Raw genomic sequence first — 22,325 nt, 5'->3', positions numbered from 1 at the left:
AAGTCAAAAACATACGAGAGTAGGCACCACGGGTAGCAATTCTCTATTTTTACTAAAACACAGAGCAACGTGGAGTTGTATCCTGCTTATTTGTGTTGGCAGGTGCCATCTCTCTTACTTGCTTATTTTCTTCATTCTCGCATCTTTGCACCGGCCAAAGCAATTGCTTGCATCAGATAATTTAGAGAAGAAAATTTAATGGTTAGGGATACAAATTTCATACACTATTACTGTTTTCCTCTAATTTTTAAAACATAGTATGCTTCTGGAGCCAGTAATGTGGTGAAAACTAAAGTGAATTTTTTAAAGGCCCACTTCAAAAATATATTTTGGTATCTTTTAATACAATTTAGCATCTGGAACAATAAGCATGGCTGGAAAACCTCTGTCTGAGCTGGGTTTCTTGCATACAGAAGCAGCCTGTCTTGAGAAAGCATGAATTCCAAGCTTAAGTTACCTTGTGTCAATCAGCAGCAGCTGCTACAGTTCATGTTCCTTTCATCAGCAGATGCTTCCTTCTCTCCACAGGGAATGGAGTTCATTGGCCAGGAAGCATTGTTAGAGCAGAAGCAGAATGGTGTGTACAAGCGCTTTACCATGTTCATTCTTGAGGACCATGACACAGATATGGACCTCTGGCCCTGGTGGGGGGAGCCCATTTTCCGCAATGGCCACTACGTGGGCAAGACCACCAGCAGTGCCTACAGCTACACTCTGGAGCGCCATGTCTGCCTTGGCTTTGTGCAGCACTTTGATGAGAAAACAGGAGAAGAGCTGGTGGTGACAACTGACTTCATCAACCAGGGCGAGTACGAGATCGACATTGCTGGACAGCGCTTCCAGGCCAAAGCCAAGCTTTACCCCTTCAGCTCCCTCTTTACGCACCGTCGCCGCAAGGATGAGATGGAACTGAGTGGCTACCAGAGGGAGTAATGCTGACTAGACCCACTCCTTTTCCCAAGCTGGAGTCTTCTGCCATCATCTTTCAGTCCCTCTCCTCATCCCATATTTCTTTCATCTCCTTTCTTGTCTTGCAATTTTTAAACTTTTCCAGTGTGTTACATTTTGTACATTTTAGAACTTTTAATTTTCAAGCTTTCTCAGCCCTTTGCCCTATGTCTCCCCCCTTCAACCCTTCGCTTGCCAGGCTTCCCCATGCCCCGGTGGATGACGGGCAGTGTTGAGCATGCACCGAGAAGTCTACGGGAGCATACAGTGGGAAGCCTGTGTAGGAGTGAACACCAGAGACCCTAGCCTTACGGTGATGGGAAGGGTTCAGGTGAACGCCTGAGGACTGCGCCCTTTCTGTCTCTTCTCTGGTGGAAGGCTTGAAACAGCAGGCATTTGCTGCCTGTGGTTCAGGTTTCCTGTCCCCTTGGCTGAACTCCGTGTGACTTCACCTTGCTCTCCACATGTCACTTTGTAGAGGGGTCAGTGCATTGGCACACACAGCAATAGAACGATCAGCTACCTCACTGGCACAAGACATAGCATTGCGCGAGCAGCAGCGAAGAGACAGGTCTTGGTACGTTCCGGCCTGTCACTGCCCCCGTTTGCCCATCGTTTTTTCGCTAACAGGGAGTCAAATAGAGTTAATCATCAGGTCATTGAGGTGACGGTAGTGCTGGTAAGTTTTTTTTGTTGTTACTGTTCAGATTGGGTTTTTTGTGGGGGGTCCCTGAAACTAAATGGCTTTCTATAAACGTAACTGAAGATCAACATGTGTGTCTTACTTCTATAAAGGAAGGGGATTTCTGGAGTTTTTATTAGCAGAAGGACTTATTTCTAACAAGGCCAGATGTTAGTCTTTAATGTTAATAGCACTGTCGAAACGCTGTTTCGGTTTCAGCTGTGTGGTGTACTGTCTCTTTGTGGATTCTCTTTCACTCTCTGTTGTTTATGTGACCTGGTCAAGCCTGTCTGGCAAGGTTCATGCAGCAAACGCAAGTTTCGTATAAAACTTGTGTTAGTTTGGGGAACTTGAGCCGCAGGGGGGAACAACATCTTGTGTTTTCAGCTGACTGTGGCTATTTTGAAATTAGAGCAAAAGACCCAGCATTTGTCTCACCTGTGGTGCTGATAATATTGCAAGAAACACTGTGCTTTTTCTGGGAGTGAAAAAGCATCTCAGTAACTCCTGCAGGACTCAAGGAAATTGTCTCCTGTTTCTCCCCTCAAATCTGTCACACTCCTTATTTCTCTGTCTTGGTGATACCTCAGCTGAAGGGAGTAAGTTTATGTGCCAGGCCCTGAGGATAGAAGCGGGATTTTAAATTGCTTTCCTTCAGCAAAGCTCTTTGCCATCATGCTCGTAGAGTATGCTTCAGACTGTGCAGTTGGGATTCACCCCTTCTCAAGGTGTCAAAACATGCCCTGATTGAAACACTGATGGCAAATGGCAAAGAAGTGGAGGGGAAGGCAAATTGTATTGCACAGATTTACCTCTCTTTTTCCTTTTCCCTCTTCCCATTGTGAGCTCAATCAAAAGCAAAGATTCTCTTTATTTACTTGGAAGAGATCTTTTGAACATTTTCCCTGCCTCTGGCACCTGCTTATTCTTCCCAGTCTTTCTCCTCCTGTCATAGCTGACATCTTTCTGTCTAGAGTTCAGCCTTGCACTGGTGTCTGCCCTGTCAGCCACGGGAGCTCTTTCCTCTGTGATCTAGAACCTTTTTTGGACACTTCCTTTTCCACTGAATGGGTGAGCATCAGTAAGGTAAATGTGAGCAGATCAGTGCCCAAGACGTTGCCAGATTCTTGTTGTATAAAGTTTGTTTTCTACTGTTTTAGTTGCTTCACATCGTGCCTTGAGCTGAGTCTTTGATCTGTCAGTATGCAATACTTATGAGCTAGATGTTCTTAGCATACAAAGGGGGTTGGATGGCTTTCAAGGCAGAAAAGATGAAAGTCCAAAACCTTTACGCCTTATAATAGGTTGTCAGAACAAGCTCCCCCATGGAGTGTGATACAGAAGCTGTGAAACCAAGGAATGGAGACCTGGGAAGGGGGTGTAAGAGGAAGAGAGAATTAAGGATTCAAGCGTGTGGTGACAGGAGATGCAGTGCGTTGAACATGGATGTCACTTCTTTGAGCGTGCTCTCCTCTGTAAATAGTGGATTCCTGTGCAGTGTGTGTCATCTTTAAGGATTTCAAACTTGTTTTCAAACTGATTTGTAAAAATTCCCCTCCCTTTGAAATGCAGTGACTGTAGCAGGATAGCTGTTTGAGATCTCACGGGAAAGAGATGACCACATGACTATGGAAGGTGGAGATTCAGCTTGATTGTCATTTCTTCCAAATTCCTCTATTACTGCTGTCTGAATTGAATTGTTGCCTGGCATATCAGGATTAATGCCCTGTTTAAACTAAAGCCTCCTAAGGCGTCTAAGAACAAGTTAAAATCCAGAATCACTTTTTTGCTGTCCTTCCTCCTAGATGTTATAATCCCACTATTTTGGTATGTGTACCAAAGAGGGCCTCTACTCTACCAGCATGTGATGTGGGAATAATGCACGAGGTCCCTCAGAAATACTTGTCCATTCTCCTCTCTCAGCTTCTTACATGGGACATTGCTCTGCCTTCCTTATCCAGGGAAAGAGGTGATAGAGCAAAGAAAGAGTTTTATACTTGACCCTTAGGATGTGTCTTAGAGCAGCCCTTCAGATTAGAGTTTATTGGTCATTTGTTGTCATTGGTGAGGCATGATAGTTCTTCAGGAGAAAATAAAGTGTATATCTGAGGCGAACTAAAGTACTTAATGCAGCTACTGGAGAGAGATCTTAGCTTAAACCGTTCAGTTTGTTCTCTGGAGGGTTRTGACTAGTTAAGACCAAACTGAAAAGTTAGCAGCACGCTGTCCCGTAACAGCCATTTGTTCCTGAAGTATCATTTAAGTTGCAAACAGTTGTATTCCTTGTTTTTCCTAATTTATGGGTGCCTATTAGTTCCTCACATAACTCATGTAATGTTACATCCCTCCCTAAGCTGTCGTATTTTGTCGATTCCTTGAGTGGGTGCTGAAGGATTTGAGTAAAATCTGTATTAGAGAAGGACTTTATTGTTCATATTTAATGATCTGAGGATAAAATTAAAGCCGTCTATTTAGGAATGATGTTTTCTGTTTCAGGAGGGTGTATTACAGCGATTTTCGCATCTAACTTTGCCAGACTTAGTTTCTTCATGTTTTCTCTGTGCTGACTCCCAGTGTGCAGATTTGATATGACTTAGGGGACAGTTTCTTCTTTTTATTTTGTGGCAAGGAGGGAAGGTTCTCACTTCATCTCAAAGTCTTGGTACAAGCTTGCGTTCCTCCTTCCTACTGTAGCGTTCAAGCTGTCTTAGCCCTTGTTGCTTTTCCTGTAACACCACTTAATTCCAACCCGTGCTGCTGTAAATCCTCTTGTGAGCAAGGTTCCCCTCTTCATTCTACCTAGTGCTTCATCATCTGAGCCAGGTTTGCTCTAAATCTGTCTCTTTGTGTCAAGTTGAAGCTCTTCAGCTTTTGGATGCTGCAGATACCAGTGTCCTGACTCCCACATGGATTTGTGGCTGCTGTCACCCATTCCAGCAGCCCCTGCTCCGAGCTGCTTTACCCTGCAAACCTCTTTCCCGGTGCCTGCAGAACTCATTGTGCGGGAAGCTGGACTGAGACCTGGTCGAGGTGAAAAGTTACCTGGAAATTCTGTTAATCATATCAGTTACTTGATTCGGTCCACCATGCAGCCTCTCCAGCTGTGCAGGCACAGTAAGAGAGGCCTCTGGGGTGCCAAAAAGAGATCTTCTTAACAGCCTCAACCTTTTCATTCTGTTCCCTTCCCCTTCTGTTGTATAGGCCACGCTTCCATTTTTCAGCCCTTCCTTCTTGTGCTGATATTTTCCTGCTGTCCTTAACACCTTTCTAATGTCCTTCGTCTGCCAGTTGAGCACATTAATTCCTTTTGCCCCCCTGAGAGCAGGGCACGGCCAAGTAGAAGCAGGCAGGGGGATGGAGACCAGCTGAGGTGAGATGGAAGGAGAGGCATGATTGCAGTTGCATCCTTTGTCCATTACTCATCCTCAACCACTTGAGACCAGTCTCGGAGAGATTACCAACCACGATTTCCAGCTCAGGGCGCATGTTTCTCTGCAAAGCTCTGCAGACTTAGTGCTGGACACACACTGAGCAATAGCTATGATTGTAGATGGAATCAGGACAGTGTTATCTAGGAAACAAGAATGACAGCGGCGCTTGTTTTCCAACATAAGTTTCCCACTATCACTTTTCATTCAGATGAAAGTAATCAGGCCAAACTGGAGGTAGTGGTGRGTTTGTGCAGTAGATTGCTTGAAGCACTTGTCTCTCTGGCACGTTCTTGCAAGTAGTGTCCAACTGCAAAGGTACGGCATCGACAGTTGCATGCCCAGAGCTAGCCTTCAGCTTCCATCCCACTTTACCCAAAATGTCTGCTTTTTGTGCAGAACTTTACAAGCAAGGTGGTTTCCTTGTTTGAAAAAGAAGGTTGCTTGCAAACACCTGAATCTTTCTTATTTTAAAACAGAATGCTTAACCACTGGTAAAGGTGAGCAGAAAGTTCATAATCTTCATATTTGTCGTACCAAATGATTTTATTATAGTACCTGGTCAGGTTAATTTTAGCCCAGTTTGGGATGTATTTCTGTTTTAAACTACCTTTTCCTTAAGCCATTGCTAGGGTTTTTAAAAAACAAAACAAAACATGGAGGCAGGAAGCAGGGATGGGGGGGGAAGGGGTTAATGTCATCAGAACACTTCAAGCTGTCTCGAAAAGGCATTTGGAAATTTTCTTTGCACTTTAAACTTTTCTTAAACATTGTAATTGTAGTGTGCTTTTAACCCTCAGCAAGAGCAGTCTTTGCATTTGAGGGAGGAAGAACTTTAAATATTTGTAAATGCCTTAAAGCTTAGGTTAGGTATTTGTGCACTGATCGTGTGTGCCATTTGATTTCTTACTGAAGGTCTGTATTCTGAACGTGCAGAGCAGATACAAATGTCAGCAGATATTTTTGAGAACATACTGGGGAGAGTGGAAGCTAATTTTCCAGTACGTTGCTCATCTGCAGACTGGAATTTGTCTTGACCTGAAATAAATCAGTTGGGAGACCCCGTTTAAACACACCGTTTCTGTGCCTGTGCAGCTGTTTGTGCTGACACATGTTCCCTTTTTTTCCAGAAATGTATTTATTCAGCATACTGCTCATGCTGTAGTGGGTTTTATCCTTTGTTTAAAGGAAGAAGCCCTGGTTGGTTTAGAGTATGAGTGTCTCATTGCATTAAAGGAAACAAAATTCTCTGCTTGAATGCTTTCTTTACTGTATTAGCTAACGTTTGCAGACCTGAGTCGGCAAATGGGGGAGCTGAGGCTTTTTCAGCAGTGGGGATCTTTTTGTGTTGCCCTTAGTGTTTGTTCAGATGACTCTGAGACTTCTTATCTCCTTTTTGTTTTAAAACTCTTTCGTATGGCTAATGTCAGGTTTGCTTTTGAGTGATGGTATAAAACATGCCACTTCTTTGCAGGTATGACAAACTCAGCTTTGTTCCAAAAGTAAGATACCTTCAGGAAGAGGAGTGGGCAATTATAACTTAAGAAAGGTGTTCACCTTCGTATTTATTAATTTGTTCATACTGATAACAACTGATCTTCCCACACAGATGCTTGATGCCTGCTGCTGCGACAAGTTTAGCAGCTACTCGGAGTTGTTGGCCAGCCCAACTAGTGATTGATTCCATTTTCTTTGCAGATACAAAAGTCCTAAACTTCAGCCTTTCTCTGTGGCACAGTTGGGCTTTCTTCCATGCTGCAAATAGTTTTCCCTGCGTAAGGCCCAAGTCTGGCTTTCCCACAGTGGGACAAGTTACACTTATACCTTTATACCCACAGCAGCAGTGTAATCTGAGGCAGATGAATTTCCCTAGAGTTGTTGATTCTCTTGCATCTCTTATGGCCAGAATTATAGCAGGGCAGGTATCCGATCGTGTATGACCTTCTGCAAGGCAAATGGTGCGAGCTGCACTTGGGGCCCGCAGGCATACTTGTGTTACGGAGCATACTGCCTCCTGCCTCCAGGCAGCCGAATGATGATAACGTTTTGTGGCTCTTCGCTAACAGTTTGGGACAACCCCTGTTGGCAAGATGTGGCCCAGATCAATTCCTTGCTGCTCTTCTTAAGACAGCCTGCTTTCTTTTGCCACTTTCTGTTCTGTTCCTGGCTGTGCATGTGTGACAGCTCCCGCTGCCATCGCCGCCGGTTTTGGAGGAGACCCAAGTTACGTGGGAGAGGTGCTTCCCGTTCTTTGACAGGTGTCCAACGCAGGTTGGTAGTCTCCTGAGCAGAGACTGCCAACTTGCGAACTGCATGCAGCGCTGGACRGCCCTTCTCAGCTGATACTTTGAGTATCAGATGCACCTTAATTTTGTTTGCCCAAAGTCCTTTCATGCTTTTAGTAGTCTCCTGAGAATTGATTTTGAAGGGCTGGGAGGACTTCTAAAATATTCTACAGCATAAATTTTAAGAACAACTGGAGTTTGAACCTGTGAAAGTATTTTCTAGTGCCTTACGCTTGTGAATGTTGTGCAATTGATGTAACTGAGAGGGGACAGAGCAAGGAACAACTTCAGTAACATGTTTCCCCATCCACTGCAAACATCTCCCTCTCCCCTTGCAGGGTCTCGGCAAGCAAACACCAACAGATCATTTTGAGCAATGCAGTGATGGTTTTTAATCTGTTTGAACTTTGGGATCGAAGAAATGTTCAAGTGTACAATATTGCGCCGCGTAGTCTGCCTTTGTGAGGAGCAGTAGCGTTACTTCTGTTGGGTTTGAACTGGAAGGGGTTTATGGGAGAGACAGAAGCTGCTTTGATTTTGGGGAGGGGACATGGACAATTGTTTCCAAGCGCACAAATAAGGGTGAGCTCGCTGCTGTCCGCTGAGGCCATGTTATTATATATGCTGTATTTATATCATGCTTTATTTCATTTAATATTTTTGGTTGGCTTCAATGTTGCTAGGTTTGTATATTAATAAAGAGGCATTTTAACTACTCTTGCTGCTGGAATTTGACTGGCAATTTGTTACTCAAGAGCCTTGTGTATCGGGATCCAAACCGTGTGGTCGTCTGGATGGTTTTCTGTAGGGATGCTGGGCCTGTCGCAGGCTCCCTGCTCCAGCCGTTAACAGTGTGACCTGGGAGGTGGAGCAAGCCTTGGCTCTGCTCGGTCTCTCTGCCTGCATCTCCTTTCAAAACTTCTTTCTTTCAGCCTGGTGAATCAGTGGTGGGGTGAAAAGGGAGAACTTCAACACTGTCCTCCCATACGTGTGTGATTCAGCTCCCGTCTGCGGCACTGAAACCAGGTCTCCCTGCCCCCCAGTACCTGCCATGATCGCTGCAGCAAGCTTAGGCTCTGCTGTATCTCAGGAGGCAATAACTAGTATAAGCCTCCTGGCTGACACTGTTCTCCCAGAGGAGGCTTGGGAGCAAAGACCCACTTCAGCAGCATCCAGGCTGTCATACCCGCTTGGCACTGTCCTCCAAGAGTTTGTCCAAGTCCTACCCTGAGCTCACACGTGCCGTTCTGGGGCTCGGGGGCATGGGCTCTGTGGGCTTGGGGCCTTGGGCAGGCTGAGCGTGGTGGGCTGGGACCACCTCTGCATCTCACTGCGGGGTTTCAGCCCCTCTCGAGGTGACGAGTGGCTTTCCTTGGCAGGAGAGCCCTGTTCCCTTTCTCTCTGCCCATTCCACAGCTCCTGAAGCAGATCTGTTACTGGAGAAGGCTGTTGCCCTCTGCCAGGGCTCAGCTGGAGCAAACCCTCTGGAGATGGACATGGCACGTACCTGCTGGACCCTCCACACTGAAATGTGAGCACCCTTTGCCACCACGAGGCAAGTCATGATCACTGAGGTTGGAAGGGACCTCTGAAGACCGTCTATCCCATCCGGATAGGGTCAGGACTGGGCATTTGAGGATCCCTAACCAAAACGCAAGCTGAGACACTTCAAGAGCTTGCTGGCCAAGAGATGGTCCCTAGCAAAGGGCAGCTCAGGACATGGCTGGTGCTACCAGATGACCACAGCTCCAGTAGGAAGCAGGCTGGGAGCCGGGGAGGGGGCTCAGTTCACTGCGACACCCTGACCTCAGCTTTAGCCCGCTTTGTGCTGGGAGCCTGGGTTGCGGGAAGCTGCGTCAGCTCCCTCGGCCGGGGGTGACGGTGGCAGCATCTGGGGTCAGCTCTGTGCCAGACCTCTGCTCCCACCAGGGAAGCTGCTACAGCACCCAAAAGCCCCAGAGAAAAATCTCCAAAACTGCTTCTGAGCCAGTGAAAAGACAAATGCTAAAGTCTGGCTCCCAGCGGAGATGTGGGATGGCTCTTGTCCCTCCACACGTCTCTGCCCTGGAAAGTGGACTGAGGATGGACGCAAGCCCACTCAGCTGCAGGTCGATGTCCTTGGGACAGGGAGATTGGGGTTGGTGCCAGCTGCCTTTGTCCTGTGCCCTGCAAATGCCTCCTCCTCTTTTTCAGGCACTGAAGAGGGCCAGGAGGGCCGTGCCGGACACTGATGCAGAGCAGGCCCAGGCGAGCAGCAGCATCGGTGCCCAGGTATCACCCGAACACGCGGCCGAGGCCACAGGCTTTGGCAGGATGGGTTTTGTCAGGGCTCTGCCGCTGGGCACAGGTCCTGGGCTCCCGGGGGAGTTAATCACAGTCCTTGGCTGATGCCTGGCATCTTTCCTGCTCCCCCCAGCCCCGGCAACCCCCTGGGGGACGTCTAGGGGACAAGACAAACCGACACTGCCAGCTCCCAAAAGGCGCTGGTGAGTGCGTAGTGTCCTGGAGGTGACAGCAAGGTGGAGCCTGCACAGCTGGGCTCCCCCCCGCCCCAGAAGGAAAGCACAGCGCAGCTCTGATGCATGGTTTTTATTGACTAAAAAAAAAGTTGTTTTAAGACAGTTGTGTGCAGAAGTACCCATGTAGACAGAGGCTATGGGAAAAGCCACCCAGCTGCTCCTAGCCCTAGGTCAGAGCACTGGTCYCCCTCCCCCAGCATGGCACCACGCAACAAAGATGACCCCAACGCTCGGTTTCTCCCGCCACGCCAGGTGCCAGCGCCGGCGCGGTGAGCGCCACCGCTCCGCCTCTGCGGGGTGGGCAAGGCCGGGCAGCCCTGCGGCCTGGGGGTCCCGGCTCGTCGGCCAGAGAGCCAGCGGCCCCTGCCCGGGGTACGCCCGAGCCCGACCCAACCCCTGGAAGCTGATGGCGAGAGAGGCCAGGGATGGGGAACCGGCGCGACGGCCGGCGGGGAGGCCTGGCTGACCCCGGGCGCCGGCGCTTGCCCCTTCTCCCACCCCGCACGCCTTGCCCGTAGCCTCTGCCTACATCTCCTCTATGTACAGTACAGTGGTACTCGTAGGCAAAGCGCCCGCGGCCCCCTCCCCGCAGGCCTTGCAGCATGCTCGTGCGTGTGTTCGTTGGCCACTCTGCCAAAGAAACAGAAGTGGTTGCGAGTCCTTGTAGCAGGACAGTTTTTAAAAAAAAAAAAGGGGGGGTGGGAAGGAAGGTAGCTGAAAAATGCTGTCTGCGAGGGCCTGCTCTTCGCCGGGTGCTGGGCACGGCMCGGCCCGGCCCGCGTTTGGCACCCCGTGCCTCCTACCGGCCCATGATTGTCTGGCCTAGCCCTGCTCAGCTCAGGCAGAGCAGGCCCAGCCTTGTCAAACCTCAGCAGCTGGATTCATCCTTCCCAGCCAGCTGTTCCCTGCAGCACGCCTGCTCTAGCCACGTCTCCACCGAAGAAGCAAAGAAGGTGCTTTTTTGTCACCCCCCCCCCCAGCAGCAATTTCCAGCTAACATCCAGCCCAGCAGCACGGGGATAAGGAAGGAAGCAGATACGACTGCCAGATAAATCAGACCAACACCTACACCCCACGCTTGCAGGGCAAACYGGCCCAGAGCCAGCGTGGGGAGCGGGCCCAGTCCAGCGTAGCCGACAGGAGATGGTCAAGGCACTCGTTGTTGCTCATGTTTTTGTTTTTTTTGTTTTTCTTCTCCTAAAAAAAAAACAGGACAGGTGGAGACCAGGAATAACCTCGGAATAACCAGCCTCTGAGTCCCAGGGTGACAAGCCAGGGGAGCAAGGACTGCGTTGAGGGTTGACCATCCCGCCAGCCCTTCTCCCGAGCTGGTCTGCTCTTGTCCGCACGGCCGGCACCAGGCAGGGGCAGCCGGCCACAGAGCATCACAGAACCTCTTTGACTAAAAACCTTCCAAGAAACTTGTGGATTTAAAGCCCTGTGGACAGAAAAAGAAAAGACAAAGGTCCCCAGCCCAGGGGATGCTCAGTGCCTGCTCTAAGCGACCCGAATGCTTGTGTTTCATGATTGCAGAGAGAAAACTCAGAAAAGGGAAAAAAATACTGAAAAAACAAACCAAACCAGTGAGACAGGTAAGAGGTGGTTACAGAAAAGCCAGATACAAAAAGAAAAAAACCTCAAGCCCAGAAAACTATGGTGCTTGTTCCTTAAATAACTATTGCAACAAGGAGCTGGGGGCCAGGCAGGGCTTTCTCCGGCAACCCTCAGCCCCACCGGCGGCAGCAGCCTCCCATGCCAGGGCAGTCCGCTCTGGACAGCGCTGGCTTTGCCCCAGCAGCAGCGCTGCCGTGCCAGGCACCCCTGGGGTTCACCCAGCCCAAGCAGAGGATCACCATCGCCTCACGTCCCCAGCTGCGGGTCCCTCTCCGGGAGAGACCCGGCCACGATAGAGGTGCAGGCTATTTCCGTTCGATCCCATTTGCCATGATTGCCTTCTTATTGAACCTTCCAGCATCTCTGAAAACTGACTGATTGACCCCCAAAAAAGTGTTTTTAATCACATCTCTAGGGAGGCAGTTTCCCCCTGCATCTCACCCCTGGCCCTCCCAGGCAGAGGCTGGACCTGCAGCCTGGCCCCAGGCTCTGCCTCCCTCCTGCCTGCGCCTGCTGCCAGGACCTGCCACCTCTGCCTGCGCCCCCCTAGGCTTCAAACACGGGCCCAGCCGACCCCAGCCCATATGTGGGGACAGCAGCGCTGGTCCCGGAGACTGGGAAAGTCAGGGACGCGGCTGTAAAACGCTGCTGTAAAAGAGCCAAAGTGCCTCTGCTGCTCCTTCCCGCAGTGCAGCCAGGGAGTCTTTTCCACAAACCTCACCACAGCCTGGACCAACACCCACAAGTCCAATCCTGCAAGTCGTCCATGATTAAAAATGGAGCAAAGACTTTGGGATTTCAGCTTCTCAACAGAGCTGTCCGTTTATAACAAAACAAAAACAAAAGCACGTTTCATTCACCCACTAAAGCTATCTCTAATCTGTTTTTTCCATTCCAAAAGCAAAAGGAAAAGTAACTTTTTTTCTCCTCCTTCCCTTGCCGCGCAGACGAAGGCCAGCCCCAGCCCGCAGCCTGTGCCCCCAGCGGGTCCTGTCCCCGCCGTCGCCTCTCACATCCCACAGCTGGTGCATCCTGCATCCCGCAGTAGCATCCCCCGGTGCCTGTGGGCAGCTCGCGCTCGCTGGCCCGGCTGCCTCTGCGGGGACGAGGAACCGCAGCAGCCTGGAGACGGTAAGCCCGACCCCACGTTGCGCTGGCCCCGCTCACGGCACAGGCATGCGGGACCCGATCCGGAGCCATCGCTCTCGCGCCCTGGCTTGCCACGGCTGCTGTGGCCGGGCTCCCTGCCTCTCCTTCGAACCTCAAGATTGCCATAAATCAGAAGCGGGCTCTGCAGAGGTTGGCTGGAGGGATCGGGCTACGGCTTCTGTGGGATTTTAGCTGCCTTTTGCATGGTTTCCCTCTAAACCCGTCCTACCATCAAGTCAATCCTTGGACAAGGGAGTGCCCGTCCCACTTCTGGCAGGAGAAGGAGATGCCACCCCGAAGCAGCATCTCTCCCGGTTCCTCTCCTTCCCTCCCAGGAGGCAGGTACCCCCCGGCTGCAAACACTCGCTCACGCCAGCAGACACCAGTCTGCAGCGGAGCAGTGGCTTGGAGCTGGTGGCCAGCTCTTCGCTGAGCCGACTTTGCCCTCTCGACACGCAGGAGTATCCGAATCCCAGATTCTCCTCGGCAGGCTCCCAACAGTCCAATGCAAACAGGCCATGAGAGTCCAGCCCCCCGCTTCCCACCTCTTCCAGCGCCGGGGCCACATGATTGCAACTGCGCATACAGACATTGCTGGGACCTGATTGTACAACGGGAGGCTTCCTCTAGGAAAGCCGCTGCGACTGCCCAAGGGGGGGAAAAAAGAATCAAAACACAGGAAGAATGAAGCCAGCTGCTGCCACACTTGTGCTCAAGAACCACGCAGAACCGGAGAAGGTCTCCGTGAGCTCAGCAGCAGCACGCGGGGTTAAATAACTCAGCCCCTTTCCTCGGGTCAGCCAGCGCTGGCGTCCGTAAGACACTAATGTCGTTGCGTTGCGAGACTGTGCCATCGGAGAGGGGAAAACTGATTGTTCAGACGTCCTTTCTACCTTGTCCCGGGACACGATTGCTTGGAGTTTCCCCAAAGTCGCCGGGTTTCGTTTTGTTCTTGTTTTAAAAAGAGCAGCATTTGGTTTGACTGTAAAGAGATGCAAGTCGGACGCTCCCGCCGTCCAGTCAGTCACTGATTGTGTTTGTAAATCCTTCTCGGCTGAAACAGGTTTCTTAATAATAATATTAATTAAAAAAAAAAAAAAAAAAGGTCTCCTTTTTAGCTCAGAACCTGATTGGCTGGAGGCACCAAATACCCTGCGGGGCAGCTCCATCGCCCGGGGCCATGCAGGGGCCACGCTGCCGATCCTTGCACTCCCGGTGATCGCTTGAGGATGCCACGGCAAGATTCACCCTCTGCCCTCGCCAGGGCAGGCGGCCGCGGGAGCTCCCCCGCGCCACGGAAACCTGATTGGCAAAGGCAAGCTGGAGGACTCGCAGTTGTCAGGCCCCTCAGTTGCCCCGGTAAACCTCGATCTTGCTGGTTTTGGCCAGCATGTCGATGATGTGAGCCTCGAAGTCGGCGTCGTGCACCCCAGTCTTCCTGAACTCGCCGGCGTAGCGGTTGTTCTCCCAGTAGTGGTGCCAGTTGCCTCGGCTGTCAGCGCCGAACCCGAAGACGTTCACCTGCCGGCGGCAAGGAGGGACGGTCAGCCACGCGCAGCCCTGCCAGCCCGGCGGGCGCCGGGAGCCCGGCTGACCGGGCAAGGGCACCTCGCGGGCGATCYGCTTGCTAAAGCCTGATGCTGGTTGCCGGACGAGCATCCGCTTCRGTGTGGGGGCAGGATTTGGCACTGTACCGCGGGAGCCGAACAGGCGGTTTCCCCCGCACGGCCTTCCTGGATACCGCCKAAGCTTTAAAGATATTCACAGGCTGCCCATCGCCATGCTTTTAGGCAAACGGACCCTGCAAACAAGCGACCCTGCTCTAATTCTGCCCCACAGCCAATGCCGCCTCCCTCCTTAGCCCTGCAAGATGGGTGCAACAGCAGAGCCGGAGCTCGCCCCTTGCCTGGGGCTGACCGGCCAGAGCTGTGGGTGCCCCAAGGCAAGGGCCCGGGTGCTGCAGTTACAGAGGAGCTCCAGGAAACAGCTCAGAGGGTCTCAATCGGCGAGCAAAGCCAAGGTGATGGGCCCTGGAGGGAGCAGCCGCAGCACGTGTCCAGAGCAAACCCACCCCTCCAAAGCAGGCCACCGCGGCAAGGGCGAGCCTGGTACACTCAAGGTGACCTTAGCAATGCCATGGCCCAGGATCCTGGCCRGGATCTTGCAGCCCCTCCTGGCCTGCACACCCGCCCCCCCCCGGCACAGCATGCAGGATGGTGAACATCTGGGAAGGGAGCACACCGAGGAGCTCCATGGCATACGCCCCATGGCTCAGGTCACCACACCGTGACCCACCTCGTCGCAGACGTGGAGCGCGAAGAAGAGCACCAGCATGCCGGTGGAGGGGTATCGCCCGTGGTGCTCCGTCCAGCGGTCATGGATGTACTTGAAGAAGGCAGGGTTGTAGATCTGCACCTAGGAGGACAGGCTGAAGTTAGGCTCCAGAGCAGTGCATGAGCATTGCGTGAGGCACAGACTAATGGAACAGTCCAGGACACTGTCCCTGGCCACCCCCAGCCTGTCCTCCCTAGGGAAGGCCCTGGCCGCTGGGCCAGCCCAGCTCCACCCTCCCTTCCAAAGCCAGCAGCTCAGGAAGGAGAGCCAAGAAGTTTGTGGGAACCCAAGGGGAAGATGCAGCTACTTCTGCAAAGCTTCTCCACACAAGGAAAAGCCGTGGAGAAAAGCAGGCTTGTGCCGGCCTGGCAGCCTGGGCAGCCGTGGTTCCTGGGGAACAGCCCCAAGCAGTGGGGCTCATCTGGGGAGGAGGCAACGGGCAGGATGCTCCCCTGGGGCTTTCCCACCCCAGGCTGCTGGCACGGCAGAAGAGAAGAGCCTGTGGAGCTGGCCTTACCTTTTCTTTGTCCACCCGCAGAAAGGGCTTCACGGGTGCGTACGTGCTGAAAAAAGCAGAGGCAGGTTATCTCCTTTGGGACGCAAGTCTACCGCAACCCCAACCCAAGCTAACAAGAGAAGGGAGACGCTTCGGTTCAGGTGCTCAGATGTTCCTGTGGGAAAGGAAGGGAGAGAAACCAGCCAAGCCCCAGCCGAAGCCCCAGCGATGAATATTCATTGCTCCCAGCTTGGTGAGCCAGTGGAAGAAGCTACATGGCCACTAGACAGTGCTGCCTGCCTGATCTAACACAGGGACCATATAGAGGCAGACACCATGAAAATCCTCAGCCAGCTGGGGCTGTTGCTGCCCCGAGCCTTGCCAGGTACTTACAATCTGATCTGGCCAGTGGAGAGGGCACTGGCAATCCAGAGCAGGTCCAGGGTTTTGAAGGGCACCAGCACAAAGCTGACGTTGGCAGGCAGGTTCTTGGCACTCTCCGGGTACATGAAGTGATGAGTGGTCCGACTCCCCACATCGCCTTCGAACCCCACCGTGGGGGCCTGGTTCATCCTGGGGAGAGAGTCAGGTACGTGGCAGACACCAAGGTGGAGGACCTGGGCATGGGAAATCAACGGGGACCATCCACGCATGGCGGCAGCAGCAGCCCCTTGCCTTCACATCTGTTTTCCACCCCAGCCCTCTTTTAGAGGCGCAAGAAAACCTCCCTGCGTTGCCCCAGGCGGGAGCTGGGCGCGATCTGCACACCGCTTGCAACGCTCGGGGCACCCCRTGTCTCTGTGTCACAGCTGCAAAGCGATGGGGCATCGCAGGCAGCGAGAGAGCTCAACCCTGAGGTAGGTTCAAAGCCCAGGGCTGCTTCTGTGTGTGCCACCRTCCCCGGGGATGGTCTGCTGCACCGGACTTACCTTCGCAGCCGCCACAAGCGCTCGCATGGAAACGAGCAGACGCAGCACTTTTTACTACCCTCCCTCCTCAGTGCAGCTGAGTAATGGGGAAAAAAAAAAATCACATCTGCGTATACAAATTTATACTCAGTTGTGCCTCAGTTCTTCACATCTCATTCAGGTTTTTTTCTAAGCAGCTCCCATTTCAAACCAGGCTTGTGCTGTATTTCCAGGCACCGGCTTTTCAATCGCGCGTGAAAGTTTTAGGAACAAAAGAAACCTCAGCCATGACACGGACCTCTCATGAGCTGGAGGTGGCAAAATTGGTACTAATACCAGCATGGAGACACAYTCAGTCTCTGCTCTGTGTTTAGGAAGCAGCAAGATGATTTATGATTCCCACCCAGGTGCACTGAAGTGCTTTCTAGCCCATTAGCAAGGAAGGAGGATGTCAGAGCAGCTACAAGAGATAAATATTTAAAGTCAGCAGGTCTAGGCGGCTCAGACCCAGGAGCTCTGCTGATGAGAATTTTTAACGAATAGCAGAATACCGGGGAAACTGCAGGACACCGTGAGACAGCTCGTGTTTCATTGCAGGGAGGGCGGGAGCAATGACCTGCATCTGGCTTGACAACAGAAATGGGAACGGGATGACGGTAGATGCATTAGGAAGGCCAGTGATCCTGTACTGCACACTGTCTCAAGGAAGACGGGGTGGCAGAGAGACAGGTCAGGATACAGGACACAGGGTGACCCGTGTCAAGGGGCAGAAGTTATCCAGCTGTGGGGCAGGGCCCCACTGACATGCTCTAGGAAAGATCTTGGGTTTTGCTTGGGAATGGCGCTGGTGAACCAGACACCAGAAGAACTGCGCTGCACTTGAGGGCTAGACTTCTAAAGAAAAAAAAAGGACATTCAGCAACTCAAAAGTTGCAAGAAAGTCATAAAAATAATCTAAGGSCTGGCACTTGTGCCCAGCAGTGAGAAATGTAGAGTTTAATAGAGCTCACCAAAACAACGGAGAAGTGGCTGTGCATAGAAGCCTCCATGGGAAAAAAAATACAAATGCTGGAGGGCTTTTTAATCTAGGGAGGGAAGGCAGCACAAGCAACCTCAGCCTGCACCAAAGCCAAGCTGGGAAGAGGCACGTTTTTCAGAGACTGCAGGTGACRAACGGCCAGGCTGTTGCATCTCGGTGGGGCTGTGCAGGGACGTCTTTCCTCAGAGATGGATGTGTGTCAGGTACAAGCCGTTGAATGCAGTCAAGGAGCACTACCCAGATGGCTGATGYGCAGGGGGTCATGAGCTGATAAAAGGGTTTCCTCCATCGTTCAGTCGCTTGGAGCAAGAGCCAGACAGCCCTCTCCACCAGCCTAGGGGACGTGGCAGGCTCCCAGGACCAGGCTCCTTCCCCTCATCCCGTCTCCAATTCCGATTTCAAGCTACCTTTCGCTGTTGGAGCCACTGTGGGGCAGCATTGGCACTGGAGCGAGCTGGATGGCTTGGTGTGAGAAGCTGGGCCACAGCAGATTTTGGTGTCAGCAGAGGTCCGTGTTGCAGGCTCCTTGCACCGTCCTTTCCCCAGCAGGGCCTGCGCACGCTGGTCGCAGCGTAAGGCACCAGAACAAGTTCCCACGTCTCTTGACTGTCACATCAAAGAAGGGGCTGGGCAGATGGCCTCCGAGGCACAGCCGCAAAGGAGCACCTCGCGCTGCGCTGGCATTAACCCAGACTAGTACCTCCTCCATCTTTGAAACAGGAGGTGTCTCAGGGCAGGCACCAGGCACTGATGTCCAGCTTGGGACATCAATTTTTTCGGTGAAGGGCAGGGCCAGAGCCTTGCAGGAAGTCCACAGACACTGCTGGGCTGCGCAGCAAGGGGGATCAGCACCGGCTGTTTCAGCATGAAGCCTGCTAGCATCACTGCTCCCGCCTAGTAAAGCCAGGTCTGCAGCTGCCAGGGTAAGGGGAACCCTGCCAGAAAGCCTGCTCAGGTTGAAGAGCCGCTGAGGCTCCTGAGAGGTGGGAACAAGCTCCCCTTTCTGCATGTTTTTCTGACGGGGCTGTGATTTCGGAGCATGCTCCTGCCTGAGCATTAGTACGCTTGGGGCTTGGAAGACTCTGACAATCCCACACTGAGCCTGGAAGGGAGCAGGAGATGCCATCGCACAAAACTGGCACACGGTTTTATTTTGGGAAGCGTGGGAGGGATCCTACAGCAACAGTGCTGCCGAGCCCAGGGGAGTGGCACAGCGAGCGGTGCGCGGGGCTGGGGCTGCCAGCAGGCACAGCCACGCCACGAGCAGCAATTCAGGTCACAGGGGTGGCTTGTGTGCTTACAGGAGGGGTCACGGGAGGCTGCCCAGCACTGCTCTTCCACGGGAGGACCGGGGTGGCCCCGCGCTGCTACCCTGTGAGAGCAGCAGGGAAACTGAGGCAGGGGCCAGGCCACGACCCACCTAGAGATGCGTGTCCTAACCGCGATGCTCTGGGAGGGCTTTGCATGGTAGGAGGGTCCTCAGTCAGACCACGTAAGGACGTCTGGCTTTATTTCTTCCCTGCAGCCGACGACTGCTGGGCGGGTGGCATGGCCCCCTTCACCACGTGCAAGCCAGCTGCTCCTGGCCGGGGGCATCACGGCACTCCCAGGAGCTGGCCCACTTCAGCAGCAGCGCGCCCCACTGCCGCAGCTCCCGCCAGGAACCCAGACAACTCCAACGCCAAATCGGGACGAGCAGCTCAGGCACCTCGCACGGGCTCAAGGACCAGGCGGAGAAGGGCACCCCGTCCAGAAGGTAGGATCACAGTGCACCCCGCCAGTGCCACGTGCTGCTGTCACAGCCTTCCTGGGGAGAGATGGCCCTGGCCAAGGAAACCTGTGCTCCTTGCTCCCTTCCTGCTGCCTCCAAACAGCCAAGAAATGAAAGGATCTCACTAAGTGATCTAGCTGGTTTCCTTCTGCACCACTGCTGGACTATGCCCACGTATGGGTAGCACACCTCCTGCCCTTGCATTCAGCCGGATTAGAGGAGCGGGGCTGGGGACACACTACGGCCCGGGTATCGCTGCCTCTCCTCCCATGCCGTCCCCGCCGGCGGCGCAGCCCTCACCTCATGATGAAGTCGTGCGCGTCGATCTCTTGCCCGTAGCCAGAGCTGCGCAGGTTGCCCGAGTTGCCCACCACGGCGCAGCGCCGGCAGCGCCGGGGGTCGCGGGAGCTGTACGGGTTCTCGCCAGGCACGATCTGGAAGAGCTTGCTCAGGACTTCGTGGGTGTTGTGGGATTTGAACTGGGGCTGCAGCATCTGCGGGGGGCAGAAGGAGGGCAGCGGGATGTCAGGCAGGGCCACCGAGGCACCCAGGGTGCAAAGAGCTGCCCTCCCCGACCCTGCAGCCCCAGAGGTGCTGCCACCTTAGCATGATGCCCTGGCTCTGGGAAAAGCATGGCCAGGTACAGTGCCCCGAAATAGCCCCCAATGTGTGTGTTTGGGGCAAGAGAGCCTGGGCAGTGAGCAAAGAAGAGATGAAGCGATGAAGAGAGACCCTTGCTTTCAGGCCATCTCGCGCTCGGACTCCCTCCTGCTCATTCCCGTGGGCTGGGGAGGACTTAGCAAGGCCCTCGGGTCTCTCCTGTGGCCCCTGAGCACGACCAGGCTCTTTCACTCCATGTTGCACTAAAGACCCTGATGAAGGGGATGCCACAGTGCCCCAAAGTATTTTGGCACATCCTCTCCTCCTCCCCAAAGCCTCCAGGTCGCCATTGCGGAGCAGCGCCAGCACGGAGCCGCTTCGCTGGTCCGGGAGGACGCCAGCACCGCGTTGGGCCTCGCTGCTGAGATGCTGGGATTTGCCAGCTGGGAACTAGTGGCCTGGGGCAGGAGCAAACCGCAACGTGGGTGGGGGAAGCCGGGCTGAAAATCCTGGCTCTGCTGCAGATCCCCCACGCGCTGAAACCCCGCTGCCTGGCAGAGGCAACGCCCGGCTCTCCCACGGCACGGAGCAACTCGCGGGGGCGTGCAAGGGAGCTCTGCAGGGCACCGGCAGCCCGAGGGACGTCACCCCCAYGGCTCGCCCAGCCCAGCGCTTTGGAAAAAGCCAGCTGCAAGTCTCGGGAGCATGGGAGCACTGGCCGGGCGGCGAGGGAAGGACGCACCACGCTTCCTCCCCACTACTGCCCAGCTCTTCATCTCCGGCAACGTGCGGTGACAGCGGGCTGAGGACAGGAGAGTGGCACTCGGACTCTGTGCCGAGGCTAAACTCCAGCAAGAAAAGCCTGTGTTGGCTTATGTTTTGGTGCCACCCCGATGCCTCCGGCAGGAGAGCGCGAGGGTTCCTGCCAGCAGAGGGGAAAGCAACCAGAAGAGCAAGCCAAAAGCCTGAAAAAGCTGCAAGTGTAAAAAAAAAAATAAAAAATCCAAAATGTTGGGCCTCCCCCACACGACAAACAAAAGCTGTTTCGAGCCTGCACAGCAGCCGTCAAGGCAGGGGGGAAAAAGAAAAAAAAAAAAAAAAAAAGAGCTGCCAAGAGGAAGGATGAATTTTCAAACAAGGAGGGAACCGGGGCTGCCGGGACCAGCTCTGCGTGGTGATCCCGTGGACCAAGCGCAGCAGGGGGGAGTGGAGAGGAGATGGCGAGGGTCGGGCCGGGGGCCCGAGCAGCCCCGCTCTCCGAGAAGGTCCCTCCCAAAGGCTCCCCTGCGCCGTAGCACGGTGGCATCTCACCATGGCCGTCCTCAGATGGCTGTGACCCACTCAAACCCCTTCTTGCTGCCTGCAACCGGTCACCCCTCGGGGGCTGGATGCCCTTTGGCCCAAGCCAGCGCCGCTGCTCTTTGCGATTGGGGGGTTTCACATGGGATGAGCTGTGGCTGAGTGAGAGGAGAAGAGAGGGGCCAAGCCTGCTTGCAGAGATGGAGACAACCCCCCGAAGCAGTTGGAGAAGGGGCCAGGCCACCCTGTCCCCACTGGCTTCGATGCAGCCCTGGGGGCTTGGAGACACCCGTCTCCCTCCGGCGGCACCGTGGGACCCAGCGGGCAGCCCCAGGGGAAGACGGGCTCCTGTGGCCGCKCTCATCGCAGGGAGGGCTGCCGCCAGCCACGGCGGGGGACGCCTCACCCCGCGGCGTCTCCTCCGGCCCGGCTCTCCGGAGAGGCGCCCGGGCTCGCCACGTCCCCGCCGCCACCGCCGCCGCACGTCGGGCTCCACCATGGCTCTACCGGCCGGCGGGCACGTCCTCGCAGGCCAGTGCGAGCAACGCAACGGCGGCGCTCACTCACCATCCACCACCTCTGGACATCCAGCGGCAAGTCCATGTTCTCCTTGGTCCACACCGGGGAGATGTTGCTGTCGTAGTGGCTGTCAAACCACTCGGAGGCTCCCGCGTCCTCCGTGCACCGGCGGCAGGCGCAGCTCTTCAGGTAGAGCCCCCCCTTGCTGAGCCGCTGCAGCCCCGCGTAGCCGGGCACCAGCTTGACCCGGTGGATGCCGCTCACGCCGCCGGGGTCCAGGTAGGCGATGCTGTGGTGGGAGTAGGTGAAGAGGAGGGACATGATGAAGACGAGCAGGAAGGCTGTCGAGAGGAAGCAGAAGCGCAGCGAGCACTTCATGGTCGGCCGGCGGGGAGGGACGACGCTGCCGGGCCGGGGAGGGCGTCACCGAGGCCCCCGCGCTGCTCGCCCGTCCGGCGGCCCGCCGGGCCCCGGGGCGCTCGCTCCGGCCTCTCCGCGGCGGCTGGGCATAGGGCGGCCGACAGCGGGCCGGCGATGGAGTCAGCCAGCCAGTCCGGCTCCCTGGAGGAGGAAAGAGCCCGAAATCACCGYGGGGCTTTCGCGGCTTCCCCGCTAACGGCGCCAGGGCCGCGGCGCCGGCGTGCGGCCAGCGAGGAAGTTTGGCGCCGCCGGGGGGGGCCGCGGCGGCCTGCCCGTGCCCGGCTCCTACCTGCGCGGCTGCAGCTTTCCATCCG

The 22,325-nt window shown here is 54.3% G+C and overlaps 2 protein-coding genes across 10 annotated transcripts in view; one reads left to right on the top strand and one right to left on the bottom strand.

Moving 5' to 3' along the window:
* PDPR (pyruvate dehydrogenase phosphatase regulatory subunit) overlaps nt 1-13,679 on the top strand; it is a 34,996-nt gene extending 21,317 nt beyond the window's left edge. For 5 of the 9 annotated variants that reach the window (XR_003257202.1, XR_003257200.1, XR_003257205.1 and 2 more), the window contains 5 exons: nt 529-1,627; nt 8,723-8,874; nt 9,537-9,614; nt 11,075-11,454; nt 12,424-13,679. Coding sequence is in view for 1 of the 9 variants with exons in the window: in XM_026088587.1 (XP_025944372.1) it covers nt 529-933 (405 nt within the window). In the remaining 8 variants the exon portion in view is untranslated. The other 4 variants (XR_003257203.1, XR_003257201.1, XR_003257204.1 and 1 more) reach the window with 4 other exon arrangements.
* A 62-nt stretch (nt 13,680-13,741) lies between these two features.
* ST3GAL2 (ST3 beta-galactoside alpha-2,3-sialyltransferase 2) lies at nt 13,742-21,997 on the bottom strand. The gene is made up of 6 exons (XM_026088603.1): nt 21,640-21,997; nt 19,474-19,667; nt 15,849-16,028; nt 15,477-15,522; nt 14,921-15,040; nt 13,742-14,146 (listed from the first exon to the last, which is right to left on the bottom strand). Exons 1-6 carry the CDS (start codon nt 21,967-21,969, stop codon nt 13,973-13,975), a joined length of 1,044 nt encoding a protein of 347 aa, XP_025944388.1. The 5' UTR covers nt 21,970-21,997; the 3' UTR covers nt 13,742-13,972.
* Between the last annotated feature and the right edge of the window lie 328 nt (nt 21,998-22,325).

Source organism: Apteryx rowi, unplaced genomic scaffold (genome assembly GCF_003343035.1).
Source record: "Apteryx rowi isolate R43461 unplaced genomic scaffold, aptRow1 scaffold_776, whole genome shotgun sequence".
NCBI classification, from domain to species: Eukaryota; Metazoa; Chordata; class Aves; order Apterygiformes; family Apterygidae; genus Apteryx; species Apteryx rowi.
This window is presented reverse-complemented; position numbering and strand designations above follow the sequence as displayed.

What these genes read in the sequence shown, in the direction of transcription:
- ST3GAL2 (XM_026088603.1), bottom strand. Translation starts at nt 21,969, where the DNA reads ATGAAGTGCTCGCTGCGCTTCTGCTTCCTCTCGACAGCCTTCCTGCTC. An exon ending in GCGCACGACTTCATCATGAG is followed by an intron (nt 16,029 to 19,473) that starts GTGAGGGCTGCG and finishes CTCTCTCCCCAG; the next exon opens with GATGAACCAGGCCCCCACGG. An exon ending in TGCGGGTGGACAAAGAAAAG is followed by an intron (nt 15,041 to 15,476) that starts GTAAGGCCAGCT and finishes CTGTCCTCCTAG; the next exon opens with GTGCAGATCTACAACCCTGC.